The sequence below is a fragment of the Macrotis lagotis genome, chromosome X (assembly GCF_037893015.1).
Source record: "Macrotis lagotis isolate mMagLag1 chromosome X, bilby.v1.9.chrom.fasta, whole genome shotgun sequence".
NCBI classification, from domain to species: domain Eukaryota; kingdom Metazoa; phylum Chordata; class Mammalia; order Peramelemorphia; family Peramelidae; genus Macrotis; species Macrotis lagotis.
In genome coordinates this window covers 294,884,247-294,897,347 of record NC_133666.1, presented here as the reverse complement: position 1 = coordinate 294,897,347, position 13,101 = coordinate 294,884,247, and the positions used below count along the sequence as shown (strand labels likewise).

The 13,101-nt window shown below is 36.6% G+C and overlaps 1 protein-coding gene across 5 annotated transcripts in view; it reads right to left on the bottom strand.

The window, feature by feature from the left end:
* ALPK2 (alpha kinase 2) overlaps nucleotides 1–13,101 on the bottom strand; it is a 215,722-nt gene that overhangs the window by 73,545 nt on the left and 129,076 nt on the right. For all 5 annotated transcript variants that reach the window (XM_074205153.1, XM_074205154.1, XM_074205158.1 and 2 more), the window contains 4 exons: nucleotides 9,473–12,761; nucleotides 7,869–8,016; nucleotides 2,085–2,212; nucleotides 1,947–1,982 (listed from right to left, as the gene is read on the bottom strand). In XM_074205153.1, the coding sequence (XP_074061254.1) occupies nucleotides 1,947–1,982; nucleotides 2,085–2,212; nucleotides 7,869–8,016; nucleotides 9,473–12,761 (3,601 nt within the window). The remainder of the gene's footprint in view (nucleotides 1–1,946; nucleotides 1,983–2,084; nucleotides 2,213–7,868; nucleotides 8,017–9,472; nucleotides 12,762–13,101) is intronic.

Genomic DNA, 13,101 nt, shown 5'->3' with positions numbered 1-13,101 from the left:
TACATATGCATATGGCTGAATTTTGAAAAACTTTCATAACATCTATTTGAAAAAATAAAATATCAATAAAAAAGAGAAAATAATTAATGTGAGGAATTGTGGTAAACATAGGAAGACTTAGTAGACTGATACACTGAAATGAGCAGAACCAGAAAAAGGAATGTACTTATACAACTATATGAATATGCATGTCTGTATATGTGTGTATATGTATATATTTAGATTACAATGTAAATTTACAATGTAAATGAGGAACACTCTAAAAATAAAGCTGAATTCTACAAGATTTTAAAGACTAATCTTAACTCTGGACAGGAAATGAGAAAATGCACCAGCCTAAATTTGTTGTCAAGGTAGGAGACTATGAGAATGCTGAATTGAATTTGTTTACTCTGCCAGATAGGGGGTTTTGTTTAAATTTTTCTCCCTTGGTACAAGGAAAGATTCACTATGGGGGAGGAAAATAAGCAAAATGTCTATATAAGAAATTAACTGTCAGATTTATGGATAGGGAAAAAGTTCATTTTCAAACAAGAGACAGACAGACAGACAGGGGTTAAAATAGATAAATCTGATTACATAAAATTTAAAACAAATAAAACCAATGTATCTAAAATCAGAAGAAAAGCTGGAAACTGGGGAAAAATTGCAAGTTGTTTTGATATAGGCCTCTTCTTTAAATATATAGGGAATTGAGGCAAATGTATAAGAACAAAAGGACTCTCTAATTAACAACTGGTTAAAGGATATGAATAGGAAATTTTTAGAAGAAATCATAATTATAGCCATATAGAAATACTCTAATTCACTAATAATTAGAAAAATGCAAATTAAAACAACTTTGAAGTACCACCTCAGTCAGCAGAATGGTTAAAACGACAAAGAAGTAAAATGGCAAATGCTATAGGGGATGTGGCAAAATAGGTACATTAATATCTTGTTGGTGGAGCTGGAATTCACCCACTCTAGAAAGCAATTTGTAGACATACCCCAAAAGCTATTAAATTGTTCATACCTTTGACCCAGGATTACCACCACTAATTCTATATTCTAAAGTAATTAAAGAAAGAGAAAAATGATCCATATATGCAAAGTATTTATAGCAGCTTTTTATGGTGATGAAGTCTTGGAAACTGATGACATGCCCATAAATTGAAGGAATGGTTAAATAAGTTATGACATGTAAATGTGATGGAATACTATTGTATTGTAAGAAATAACAAAGGGGGTGGTTTCAGAAAAACCTGAAAAGACTTGTATGAATTGATACAAAATGAAGTGAATAGAACCAAGAGAACAATTTATACATTAACAGCAATATTGAAAAGATAATCAACTATGAAAGACTTAGCAAGTGATTACCACAATGAGCAACCACAATCCCCAAGAACTCACAATGAAGCATATCTTCCTCTAGACACTGACCTTGTGTACACAGAGTGAAGACTGAAAAATAATTTTTTCTCTTTCTTTTTTTTTCTGATTCTTTTTAGACATGGCTAATGTGGAAATTCATTTTGCATGCCTATATGTATTGGTAATGGATTTTGTTTTTGTTACCCAAAGGTAACAAAGGGAGGAAAAGAGGAAAAGAGAATTTGGAACTGAAAATAAAATAAAATAAAAATTGAATTTGGAACTGGGGAAAAAATGAAATACAAAATCATCAGTAAACTTAAAATAATATTAGCATTATTAATTCATCTTTCTGGATGTTAATAACTTGACAAAACTGTAACAGTGATTATTGTTATCCCAAAGCAACAGAATCAAAGATTGAAGTGGTTTATTGTCTGCCATTCACTTTTCCCACCAGCATTGTAATTTATCTATTCTACTTGTTCTTTGTCTGAAAAAAAATGTTATTTTTATCATGTATCCTAGGAGGTACCTATTTCATGATTTAATGGTGAATCCATTTTCTCTGACAGCTCATACTGACTTACCTTTACTATCCTGATGACTTGAAAGCTGACCCAGAACTAAAAGGAGACAAAAGATGGGAGAGAAAGGCTGTAGGACCAGGAACATCAGTGAAATGAGTCTAACTGTAACACATCTGAAAGTATAAAGTTGAGATTTACCTTCAGAAGTCAGGTTAAATTCAGATGTCACTTTCCCATAACTGTTCCTGAGGCAGCAATAATACAAGCCCTGATCTTTTTTACTTGGTTGAACGATGGCCAAGGACACAGTTGAATTATCTCCTGCACTGATAGTGAAAAATATTAACATTTACAAACTTAATCATTTTAAAGTGTCATATTCCTAAATTGCAAGAAAAAGCTCCTGTTCTCCCTCCCCCTGTATTTTGAAGAAGTAAACTGAGAGAAGCCCTCCATTGTGATGTGTTAACAAATTATTTACTTGTTAAGAATGCTTGACCAATTAAATTTTGCAAAAGAACCCGTTGGCCTTAACAGCCTTAATCTTTCATCAATATTCATACACTATCATGAAATATTAATCTGCCCATTCAATAGTATAATAAATCTGCCATCATACACTGAAATGGATGAAGATATCTTTGGATTATGATTCGTATTTTTCAACATGCCCTGATTCCCTTCAGTCATATTAATGCTGTTTGTGTGCTCTGCATTAGGAAAATCAAGCATATCAAAATTGAATCTGACTAATTGGAACAATTAAGAAGCAATTAGCTATACTACTAGAGTGTTCTTTGCCTTAGAAAAATATTAAAAGTGGCATTTCTTTGAATAGTGAGCTCCTTAGAGAATTTAAAACATAAATCTTTAATGAAGCAACTCTTTGTCTCATGCTTTATTTGGTGGATATTTTGATATTTGAGTCTTGTTCTGGTTCTATCATTTTAGAAAATACACAAGTATTTTAGGGTAAAAATTAATTCTCTATAGGTGCTTTAGACTGTCAGTTCCTTGAGGACAGAGGATTATTTATTTTTATTCTCAGTGATTAGCATAGTGGTTGTTATATAAATAAGGGTTGAAAGGAAAGAGAAAAAAGAAAGGAAAAAAAAGAAAAAGTCTTTCTTTGACTTTTGAATTTGGGTTAATTGGGATTCAGTAAATAAATATATACTATTCTAGTATTTTGATCGTCACTAAATTACACACAATTTTCATATAACTTTATGAAAATGTCTATATTAAAAACTTATATTTATATATTCTGCTCTGACATTGAGTGCACATTCATTTTTAGTCTATCAAAAATATAGTAATTACTCTGTATAAACCACCATAATAAATGCTCAGAACAATACAAAAATGAAGGAGATTTAGTTTCTGCCTCAGAGTTTATAATTTGGTGGGGGAGATAAAAGTTAGACTAACCAAACAAAGACAAAGTAAAACCATGAAGATACATATAAATGAAATAAGAGTTTCAAGAAGAGCTTTTCAAGAAAAGTTTTCTAATCAACTTGATTGTGGAGTGTTTAATGAAGGAGATAGCATTTGGACTGGGTTTTGAAGGATTGGGAGAATTTCCTTATGATATTTGTAGGGACATTAGGTATGAATACAAAAAGACATTTTTATGGAAGGGTGAGAAACACAAGAGAATCAAATATACAAATCATAGACTTTAAAGATAGGCTAGCAATAATCATGTCCAGGGAAGGGGAATAGTATGAGAGCTGAGTGATAGATTGTAACCATGATTGTGGAGATCCTTAAATTCCAGGTCAAGGAGTTAAGGTTTTAATCCAGAAGAAAATAGGGAGCCTTCTAGGTTTTTAGAGGAATGGAGCAATATGGTCAGACTTACAAGAAGTGTTTAAGGTGAATTTAGGAAACGATCAAAGGCCTTAATAAATTCACTAGTTCACAAACTTGCTCTACATTTTTCCCCCCTTCACATACTACATTTAGCTAAACCATTCCCTACACCTGCTCTGAGCATTCATTCTCTCTCTCTCTCTCTCTCTCTCTCTCTCTCTCTCTCTCCTCTCCCCCCCCATTTCCGCCTATTAATAACATTTGCATACTTGAAGACCTATCTTAAATTCAATCTTCTTCAAGAAACTTTCCCTGATCTTCCAACTAAAAAAATAGTCTCTCCTTGTAGGAATCCCTCATGGTATTTTGCTTTTACCTCTCCTTTAGGGCAGTTAGGTGGCACAGTGGATAAAGCATTGACCTTCCAGTCAGGAGGATGGGAATTCAAATCCAACCCCAGACACTTGATACTTACTGGCTGTGTGACTTTGGATAAGTCACTTGACCCTGATTGCCTCACATCCAGGGCCATCTCCAGTCATCCTGATTCATATTTGGTCACTGACTCTGGAGGAGAAAGTGAGGCTGGTGACTTAGCACAGCACTGCCTCACTCAAATTCAATTCATACCTCCCTGATGTCATGGTCCTCTTTGAGAATGAAAGACAAACTATTTATTATTATTATTATTACCTCTCCTTCACTTTTAATACATTCTACTATTATTATATTTAAGTATATGTTTTTTTTCCAGTCCTGGACTATAAGTTCTGAGGCTTCATTCCATATCTTATTCACCTTTTTTTTTGTAACTTGGTTCTGAACCCATTGTCTTACATATGGTGGATGTTTAATATTTATTAAAGTGTTTGGAATTGGGTGAGAAGGACAAGTCCCATTCAAGGCTGAACTAGGATGGTACCATTGTAGTGGTAGAATAGACATGACTTTCCATTTGACTGGATGTGAGGATGAGAAATGAAAAAGTCATAGCTGACCCTAGGGTCATAAGTACAGATAAACTGGAGAATTATATAACTATAATTTCACTACTTTAAGAATCTGCATTTTCATTTATATAGATCCTCCTTCTAAGAATGTAGATGGAAGACACTCCATTCTTTACTAGATGAACCTTTATGAAATGCAAAAGCCAAAAAATTTATCACCTTCGTCATGAAATTAGGTTGGTTGGTCCTCAAATAACCTTCAGTTCATCTTTGGGTCTATTTTTGTGCCCCTATCAGCTTGGTAGCTGCCAGAGCTAATGCTCCACTAGCATAGCTGTCAAGAATCCAGGAGGAGGCATCAATGTAGGACTTTAATAGGAGTTATAACAGAACAAGTTATAACACTTTTTGAGTAGTATTACTCATTGATTGTGTCACAATCATTAGTACCCTTATTTTCACCAATCACTCTGTATTCTTTAGTTGTATTCTTTTTTTGGGAGGGGGAATTGTTGAAATCCCCCAGAAGAATGCATTTTTCTTGAATTTAGATTCCTTCTTTGTCCTTTATTACTTAAGTATTCCTGGGCAAATTACTTGACCTTTAATGGTCAAAGAGTTCTTATTTGTAAAAGAAGAGGATTGGACTAGAAGACATCTAAAGTCCTTCTCAACTTTAGAACTAAGATTCTGGAAACTTTCTCCTCTCTAGGTTTTTCTTTTGCTGTTCTCTCCTGAGTCTCATTCGATCTGTCTATCCATTCCCTCTCAGACTCTTTTGCTGGTTCTTTATCCATATCACACATTCTAATCTTTGGTGTCCCCAGAGATCTGGCCTGGGCCCTCTCTTCAATCTATATTATTTCACTTGGTGATCTGATCATGGGTCCATGGGTCCATCCATACAGATCTCTAAATGTATGACCTATACATTTAATTTCTGTTATCCTACTGTCATGTATCTCCAACTGCCCCTTGGACCTCTCAAACAAAATATCCTCTCTGCATTTAAAACTCAATATATCCAAAATAGAATGTTCAAACTTTCCTATAACTATTAAAGGTGCCACTCTCCTCCCAGTCATAGGACCTCAAACACCAGGCTAACTTTGACTCATCACTTTTATTCATCCCATATATCCAAACCATTGGCACATTTTGTCTTTCCAATCTTCACAACATCTCTTATACATATATAACCTTTTCTCTTATAGCCACAACTCTATTTTAGGCCCCAAATATGTCCCCCCCTCCAATCCAAACACCACTTAGCTGTCAAATTGATTTTCCTAAAGTGTATTCAATGAACTCCACTTGTTCCTAGTGAAGGGAAAGATGGATGTAACCCAAGATTGGCTTGTTCTCTGGCTTCACTCAAGAGCTCCTCCTGGTGTTTAAATGAATATTACATAGATAGCAAAAGGGAAGACTCAGGAAAGGTACAATTCTAAGACCTTTTTTGCCTTTCCTAGACTTGTCCTGAGCTACCACCAGGTCTTGCTGTTTGGTTAGAGATCACATAACTTTTATCCTTTTAGTAAGAAGTCTATTTCCTGAAGAAATTAAGAAAATGTTTTTCTATCAGGAGGATTCAATGAGATTATATGACACTTACCATTCTCTTGCCAAAAAATAAACAGTTATTGTTTCAACAACGGAGAAGTCCAAGAAAAGTCAAAAGTGAGATAATACTTTGTATTCCAGAGAAAAGGCAAAGTAACTCACAGTCTTCAAAGCCCCTAGGGAGCATCTGACATGTTTATTAATGAAGCAAGTTGCATTACTCCTCCCACTCTGCACCTCATCAATCTCTTAGAAACAGAAAAACAAACTAGTTCTTCCATTCCTAGAAATGGCCAGTCAGCACTTCTCAGTTGCCTCTGCTTGGTCCCAGGGCCACAGGGCTCCTTGCAGGGTCATACCGAGGATTCCATCCTTGTTTATAGCCTTTGGCCCATCCACTGCATTTTGACCTTTGTCTGACCTTATACAGTACTTGACAGTTTAACAGAGATAGGAAGCAGAAACACACAGTGACATATGTAAGAAAAATATCTCAAATGCAAAAGAGTAGTTTAGTGTTAAACTGGTAGAGTTTCAGACCTGGCTGCCATCCACTCAAGCCCCCTGACTTTGCAAATAAGAAAAATGACTTTCCTTAGACCACAAGCTTCTTATAGTGCAAAGCAAACATCAAGTTCTAGGTCTTCTGTCTCCTAGGACAGTGCTCCTTTCACTCTCCAAAGCTCACTGGAAGCTTTTGTTTCTAGTGCTTCATGCAGTTAATTTATTGCACCATTTAATACAGAAGCAGGTGGCCTTAGTCTTGAATTTGGGTTTGGGTTCTCATTCTTATACTAAATAGTTGTATGAACTTCAGTGAGGGTGTCTGGCTTCTCTGAGATGATTTTCTCATTTGCAAAATGGATATAATAAGACTTATATTAGAAGATGCCTTATAAAAAGCTATAGAAATGTGAATTATTATTGTTTAATCATTTTCAGTCATGTGCAACTCTTTGTGACCCTTTTGAAGTTTTCTTGCCAGAGATACTGAAGGACATAGTCATTTCCTTCTCCATTATGTACCCATTTTTCAGAAGATGACCTGAAGCAAATAGGAGTTGTGACTTGCCCAGGGTTACACAGCTAGTTAGTATTGGAGGTTCAATTTGAACTCAGTTCTTCCTGACTCCAGGCCCTGCATGTCAATAGAGGCAGTGTTACATAATTGACAGAGAATTTGCCTTAAAGTCACCAAAATTTGGCTTCAAGACCCACCTCTGACACAAGCTAGCTGTGTCATCCTGGGCAAGTCATTTACTGTCTTGGTGCTCTAAACTATTCTCCAAGACTTTAAATTGCAAAGAATCTGCTGCTCTCCAATAATAAGGATAATTCCTCCAACTTATTACTCCCTATATTAATAAAATCAACAGATATTTGGCTGCTAAGGCTAGAGTTGGTACATTTAGTTAAACTACTGGATCTTTACCTCAATGGAGTGTATATCATTACCTCCTCTCACTATTTCTACCATGACTCTAAGAAACTCTTTGACAAGATGGTCATAGATTCAGAGAATTATGTAATGTCATACATGACCATAGAGATCATCTACTTCAATCTCCCCATCTTATAGATGAGAAAATAACCCCCCAATGAGATTGTGAGAAATGATTAAGTTTGGTTAGTCCAAAACCAGACATTTTACCTTCTTTGAACCCTTGCTATTAACTTAGAATCTTTTGTCCACAAGATGGTGGAGTCTTCATGGATTTCTGCAAACTGACAACTTAATTTTATATTTCCAGAATGATCAGGGAACATCTCAGCCTGGATCTTCTTCAGTAGCACTGGGGCTGTCAATAAGAAATTTGTAATTCATCATAGGTAGAAAAGTGAGAAAATAAATACTCTATAATACTTTACCCTTCTTTTTGGTATTCAAAACTTCTGGGTCCAAATCTATATCACAGAGAGTTAAACAGACCATGAGTTCCCTTCCCCACTTTTAAAAGTGAAATAAGATATTGATGAGACATCATGTACATGTTTTCAACAAACAACACTATATCCTACCCTTTTCCCCAAGTCAACATCAAGGAAGCAGGACAAAGGCTATGTAGTAGAGTTTATCTGAATTGTAAAGGTAACTATGGTTAGACCAACAGGATGCAAAAGGCAACTCAATAATTTATTTGTGCTTCAGTTTTTCTTTTACAAAGCTCCTTGTTAAAGAAACTCTATTAGAAAGGAGCAATATTTGATATCCTCCATATAATCATGTCATTAATATCTGTTAAAGCAAATATAATATATGAAAAAATCAATTGCTGAAAGATGGGGTTATCCTTTGAATAATAGCATCATTGACATCAGCAATACGTGAAGTACCAGAAAAGGGTACAATTATCTAAGCAGCCACTAGGCGGCAGTACTACAGGATAACATTTAGAACTGGTTAAAGATTATCATTATCTGAAGGGTCAGTATTTATAAGAACTAGAAGGAAAAAGAGTTTTACTTTATTTTGTGGCAGGTTCTTCCTGAAAAACAAGGAACTGATGGACCAAACTCTAAAGAATAAGCAATTTCATTTGATGCATGGGAATATTAAAAGTCAGCATCCTGAGATCTGGGAAGGTTTACCTAGACTCAGACCTAGGTGTCAATGAAATACAAGTCAAATTCCATTAGTGATGGGAGCAATGATGTAACAATAATAACCAAAAAATGACTGTAATAAAAATATTCTGAGCCCTAGCCAAGTTCCAGCATTGCTTTATTGATCTGTCACCATAATATTCACTACTGTGAATAATTCAACAGATCAAAAGCTGTTTCCATCCATTGTTGGAATAATAATCACTTGTATTTTTTTAAAAAAAGCTTATTCTATGTTAGAGAAGTAGTGATGGGCATATTTGGTAATAAATTGTACTACCAGATAATAGCTTAGACTCAATACCTTTCTTTTTAATCATATCTCTCTGTATTAATTTAGTGAACCATGTTCAAACTCAGAAGCCAAAACTTTCTTAGTCACTTAATCTTAAAAAAAAATCCCTGGGGTGGCTAGGTGGCACAATGGCAATCTTCTTCTTCCATCTCAGTCCCCATGCTCAGTAAACCATGCCTTCAGGAAACTGAATTATCCAAAATGTAAGGCTATTTTTTTAAATAAAGAAAAAATTGCCATTGCCCACCTGATAGCACATATTTGACTATGCAAAAAATTTAGGAATCAGTAAACAACTTCTTGAAATTAATCTTATATACCCCATCTATAAAGAAATGAAAATAGTTCAGTTTTACCTCTGCCTTCTCTTTTATATGATTTTTTGGGGTCTTTTTTCTCTTCATTTTCAGTGAGGGTTTCAAATTTAGGAATCTTTTTACTAAAAATAGAGTTCTTTCTAGCTCTTTCTTTTTCTTCCAAGCGCATTTTCAGAGCTGCCACTTTAGATAGAATTTTCTTCTTCATACCCTCAGCCAAATGTCCAGTTCCAGACATTTCTTGGTTCTTATTTCCTTCCAGAGTCTCAGGCACTTTAGATTTGAGGGGCATTATATGACTATGTTTTTTTTCCTCTCTTGTCTTTTGTACAGTTTCTGGTAAAGAGTCTTTCAGACATTGATTTAGTGGCAGTTGATCTTGACATTTAGGACTGGTTTTAGAATAACATTCTGCTGGAATAAATGCCAAAGTTTCTATGGGAGATCCCAATGAATATGTGACCTTGGGTTCTTCAGTTGTCAGCTCTTCTATGTTACCATCCTTTACAAAATATGTGACCCCTTCCTTTAGAAATGGAGTCAAGGTTAATCCTACAGGCCCAGTTGAAGGAGGTAAGGTAGGTGACAAATTATTGGTATATTCATTCTCAGAGTTTTTACATTCCTTTGAAGTAGAACTCCATTCATTATGTTTTAGCTCAACTAAGTCATTCACAGGCATGTCTTGTGTTTGGCTTATGATACTGTTGGTATCTCTTTCAATTAAAGTATCAGTGGCTAGTCCAACAAGACTATTAGAAAGAACCAAGGATGCAGAAATACCTTCAGTACTACTGTCTTGGACCTTGTGACCTGGCTCATGTAAGTCACTTTCCATGCTCTCCTGACTTTGTCTCTCATTGCCTGTACGTGAAATTCTTTCCCCAAGGTGTTCAACTTCCTTATGACATAGAACTTGCAAAAGGGCAGGTTTGACTTTCAACCTCTGACTAAAGCACTCCTTGTTCAAATTCCTTTTCTCTGGCAACATTCCTAATGTGGACTCAGAAATCTCAAATTTTCCTGTCCCATCACACTCTGTAGCTTCTCCTCCATCTGTGGAATCTACAGAAGATTCCATAATTTGTGGATGTGTCAAAAATGGTGTAAGCAAGATGGGGTGACCCTCTAAATACCGGCCTTCCTCTTGTGCTTTACTTACATGACCAGTGTTTTTCTTCCCAGAGACTTCTGGGATCACACTGAAAGCCCCTTTAAATTGTGAAACTGCAAAACATGCTTCCTTCTCATTTATGGGATCTACTGATGATTCTAGGATGCTGGCATCTTTTAGATTTTGGAGAGAAGGAATACAAAAATTGATATTACTTATTTCTTTTTTCTCTTGAATTTTTCCACCAAAACCAATAGTTGCTAAATTGAACTGATTGCTGCTATTTGATGTGCCTATTTCAACTGTGTCCAGTGTTTGTTCTGTGTTGTATGCCATGAGCTCCTCAGAAAACTCACAGACTTGGTCCAACACCACAGAACTAACTTTGCCTTCCAAATCCACTGACCACACTGGTTGTGAAGGCTCAGAAACAAGTTCTGTCAGTGGTGGAACTTTTTGCCCTCCTGACTCACAATCTCCCTGACAACTGTCCTCGGCATCTTTGTTAACATCCTCTAGAAGATTTTGCAGAGTAGGTAGAACCTTCTGGCCATCCTTCCTTTCTCCTTCATCACTCATCATGGCCACTCTGACACTGGGACCTCCCAAATGACCTTTAGCTTCCTTAGAAATAACTGTTGAATGTTCTATTGGCAACAAACTACTTTGTCCCCGTGCAGCTATGATGGTATAGAAGTCATCCTGGGCACTGCCTTCAGAGAACAAACCCTGGAGAGGTTGAATCTCCTGTTGGACATTTTGTTCTGATTCTCTCACTTTCCCTTCCCAATTTGCTTCCTGGCTTTTATTCACTGCACTCTCAAGCCCCTGACTTTCACTGGTCAGTCCATCAGCAATAGCACCCAGGGAATTACTCAAGAAATCCTCTCTTTGTGGCAGCTGTGGATGAGGTAGATAAGCTGCTGTCCCCAGGGAATCTTTGAGGGTCTGCTGCTCTGTAGTATTAGCTGTCCAGTCACTTTCAGCAGAGGCAGACTGTTCCTCAGAAGGAAGCTGAACAATGCTTCCCATTGGTGCCCCAGAAAAACTTTCTTCAGTCCTCTCTGAGTGATTGTTTTGAGCAATAGAAACAGCAAGATATTTGACCTGATGACCTTTAACGACAGTTCCAAGAGAAGGAGTTTCCTCCCTGGCACTGGGAACCTGAGAATTGATATTTTCAGTCAGCATCTCATTTGACTTCTGTTCAGGATGCTCTGCAGTCATACTACAAAGTGAAGGTGTCTCTGTTTCATCCTCAGTAGCAAGAAGGAGCCTCTCCTCACCTACTTCTTGGAGCTGAGAAAAACAATTGTTTTCTGAAGGAACAATCTGGGTCTTCCAAGAACTAATTAGGTCACTGGGACTAAGTCTTTCTTGATCTGTTTTTAGAATTCTAGTCAATTCTTTGACAGAGTTCTCACCACTTATTTTCTTTTCTTTTGCTTCATTTTCATAAGCCCCTTCCAAGCTGTACCCCATGGAAATGTTCATGGGATATGATCTTGTGTTTGCATCTCCAGCCCCTCTGTTTCCACACGTTGGGCAAGGGGGGTCAGCGTCTTGTGCTCCAGAAAGTTGTTCCATGGTCACATCTCTGAGCAAACACAAATCAGATACTTCACGTTGACCTTCTGCCAGCTCTGAGTTCATGGAACAGTTTTCTTGGAGCAAACAGTCATTACATGGCATCGGGGAGAGATCACAACCTGTTTCTGTGTCACCTGTTTCATGGAGAACCATCACTAATTGTTCTTCTGCAACCCTTGGTTCACTGAGAGAATGTGCTGCAGTCAGAACAGCATATGAAACTTCTGCCAAAGCAGTATAGAGACTCTCTTGTTCACCAAGGTCAGTATCATTCACCCGCTGGTAATGAGCTAAGAGTTCACAATCTAATGTATTTTCATGACTGGCCTCAGAATTGATTTGCTCAGCTGACTTGTCTTCCCTGGGACTTTCAGGTTCACAGATGTCACTTACTTGGTCTTGTCTCTCATGGTTTTGTGGGCCTGGAGAGTAGCCTTCCAGCTCCATATGTTGGATCAATGATCCATCTCCTTCACTGATACTTAGCAGAGTGTCCCTGGAGTTGATAATGGTCCCACTTAAGGCAGAAGCTTTCCACAGAGATTCAGAGTCTCTCGTGGACTCTGAAAAACCTTGCAGATGGCTTTTGGTAATACCCTCTGTATAGCTTTCCTTTCTTTGTACCTAGAGAAATAAGAAGAATAGAATTATCACTATAAGGGCCTATAATAAAGCATATCTATTATCTAGAGGATATTTAATCCTTTAATTACCTACACTAATAGCAAGCAGAGATAATATGAATAATTGAAATTGTCATTTAATCCAATAAACATCTTAGCCAGTGACTTCCCCAAACCCTCCAAGGTACTATAAATCAAGGCAATTACATTGGGTCCCTTCAGAATACACTGGATATCAAACAGCACCCAAAGGGAAGTGATACTGCCAAGTGAAGCTTAAACAGAGCTTTGGTGTGCAAGTACATGTTGTGACTATAACAGAGACACATTTCAATAAACCA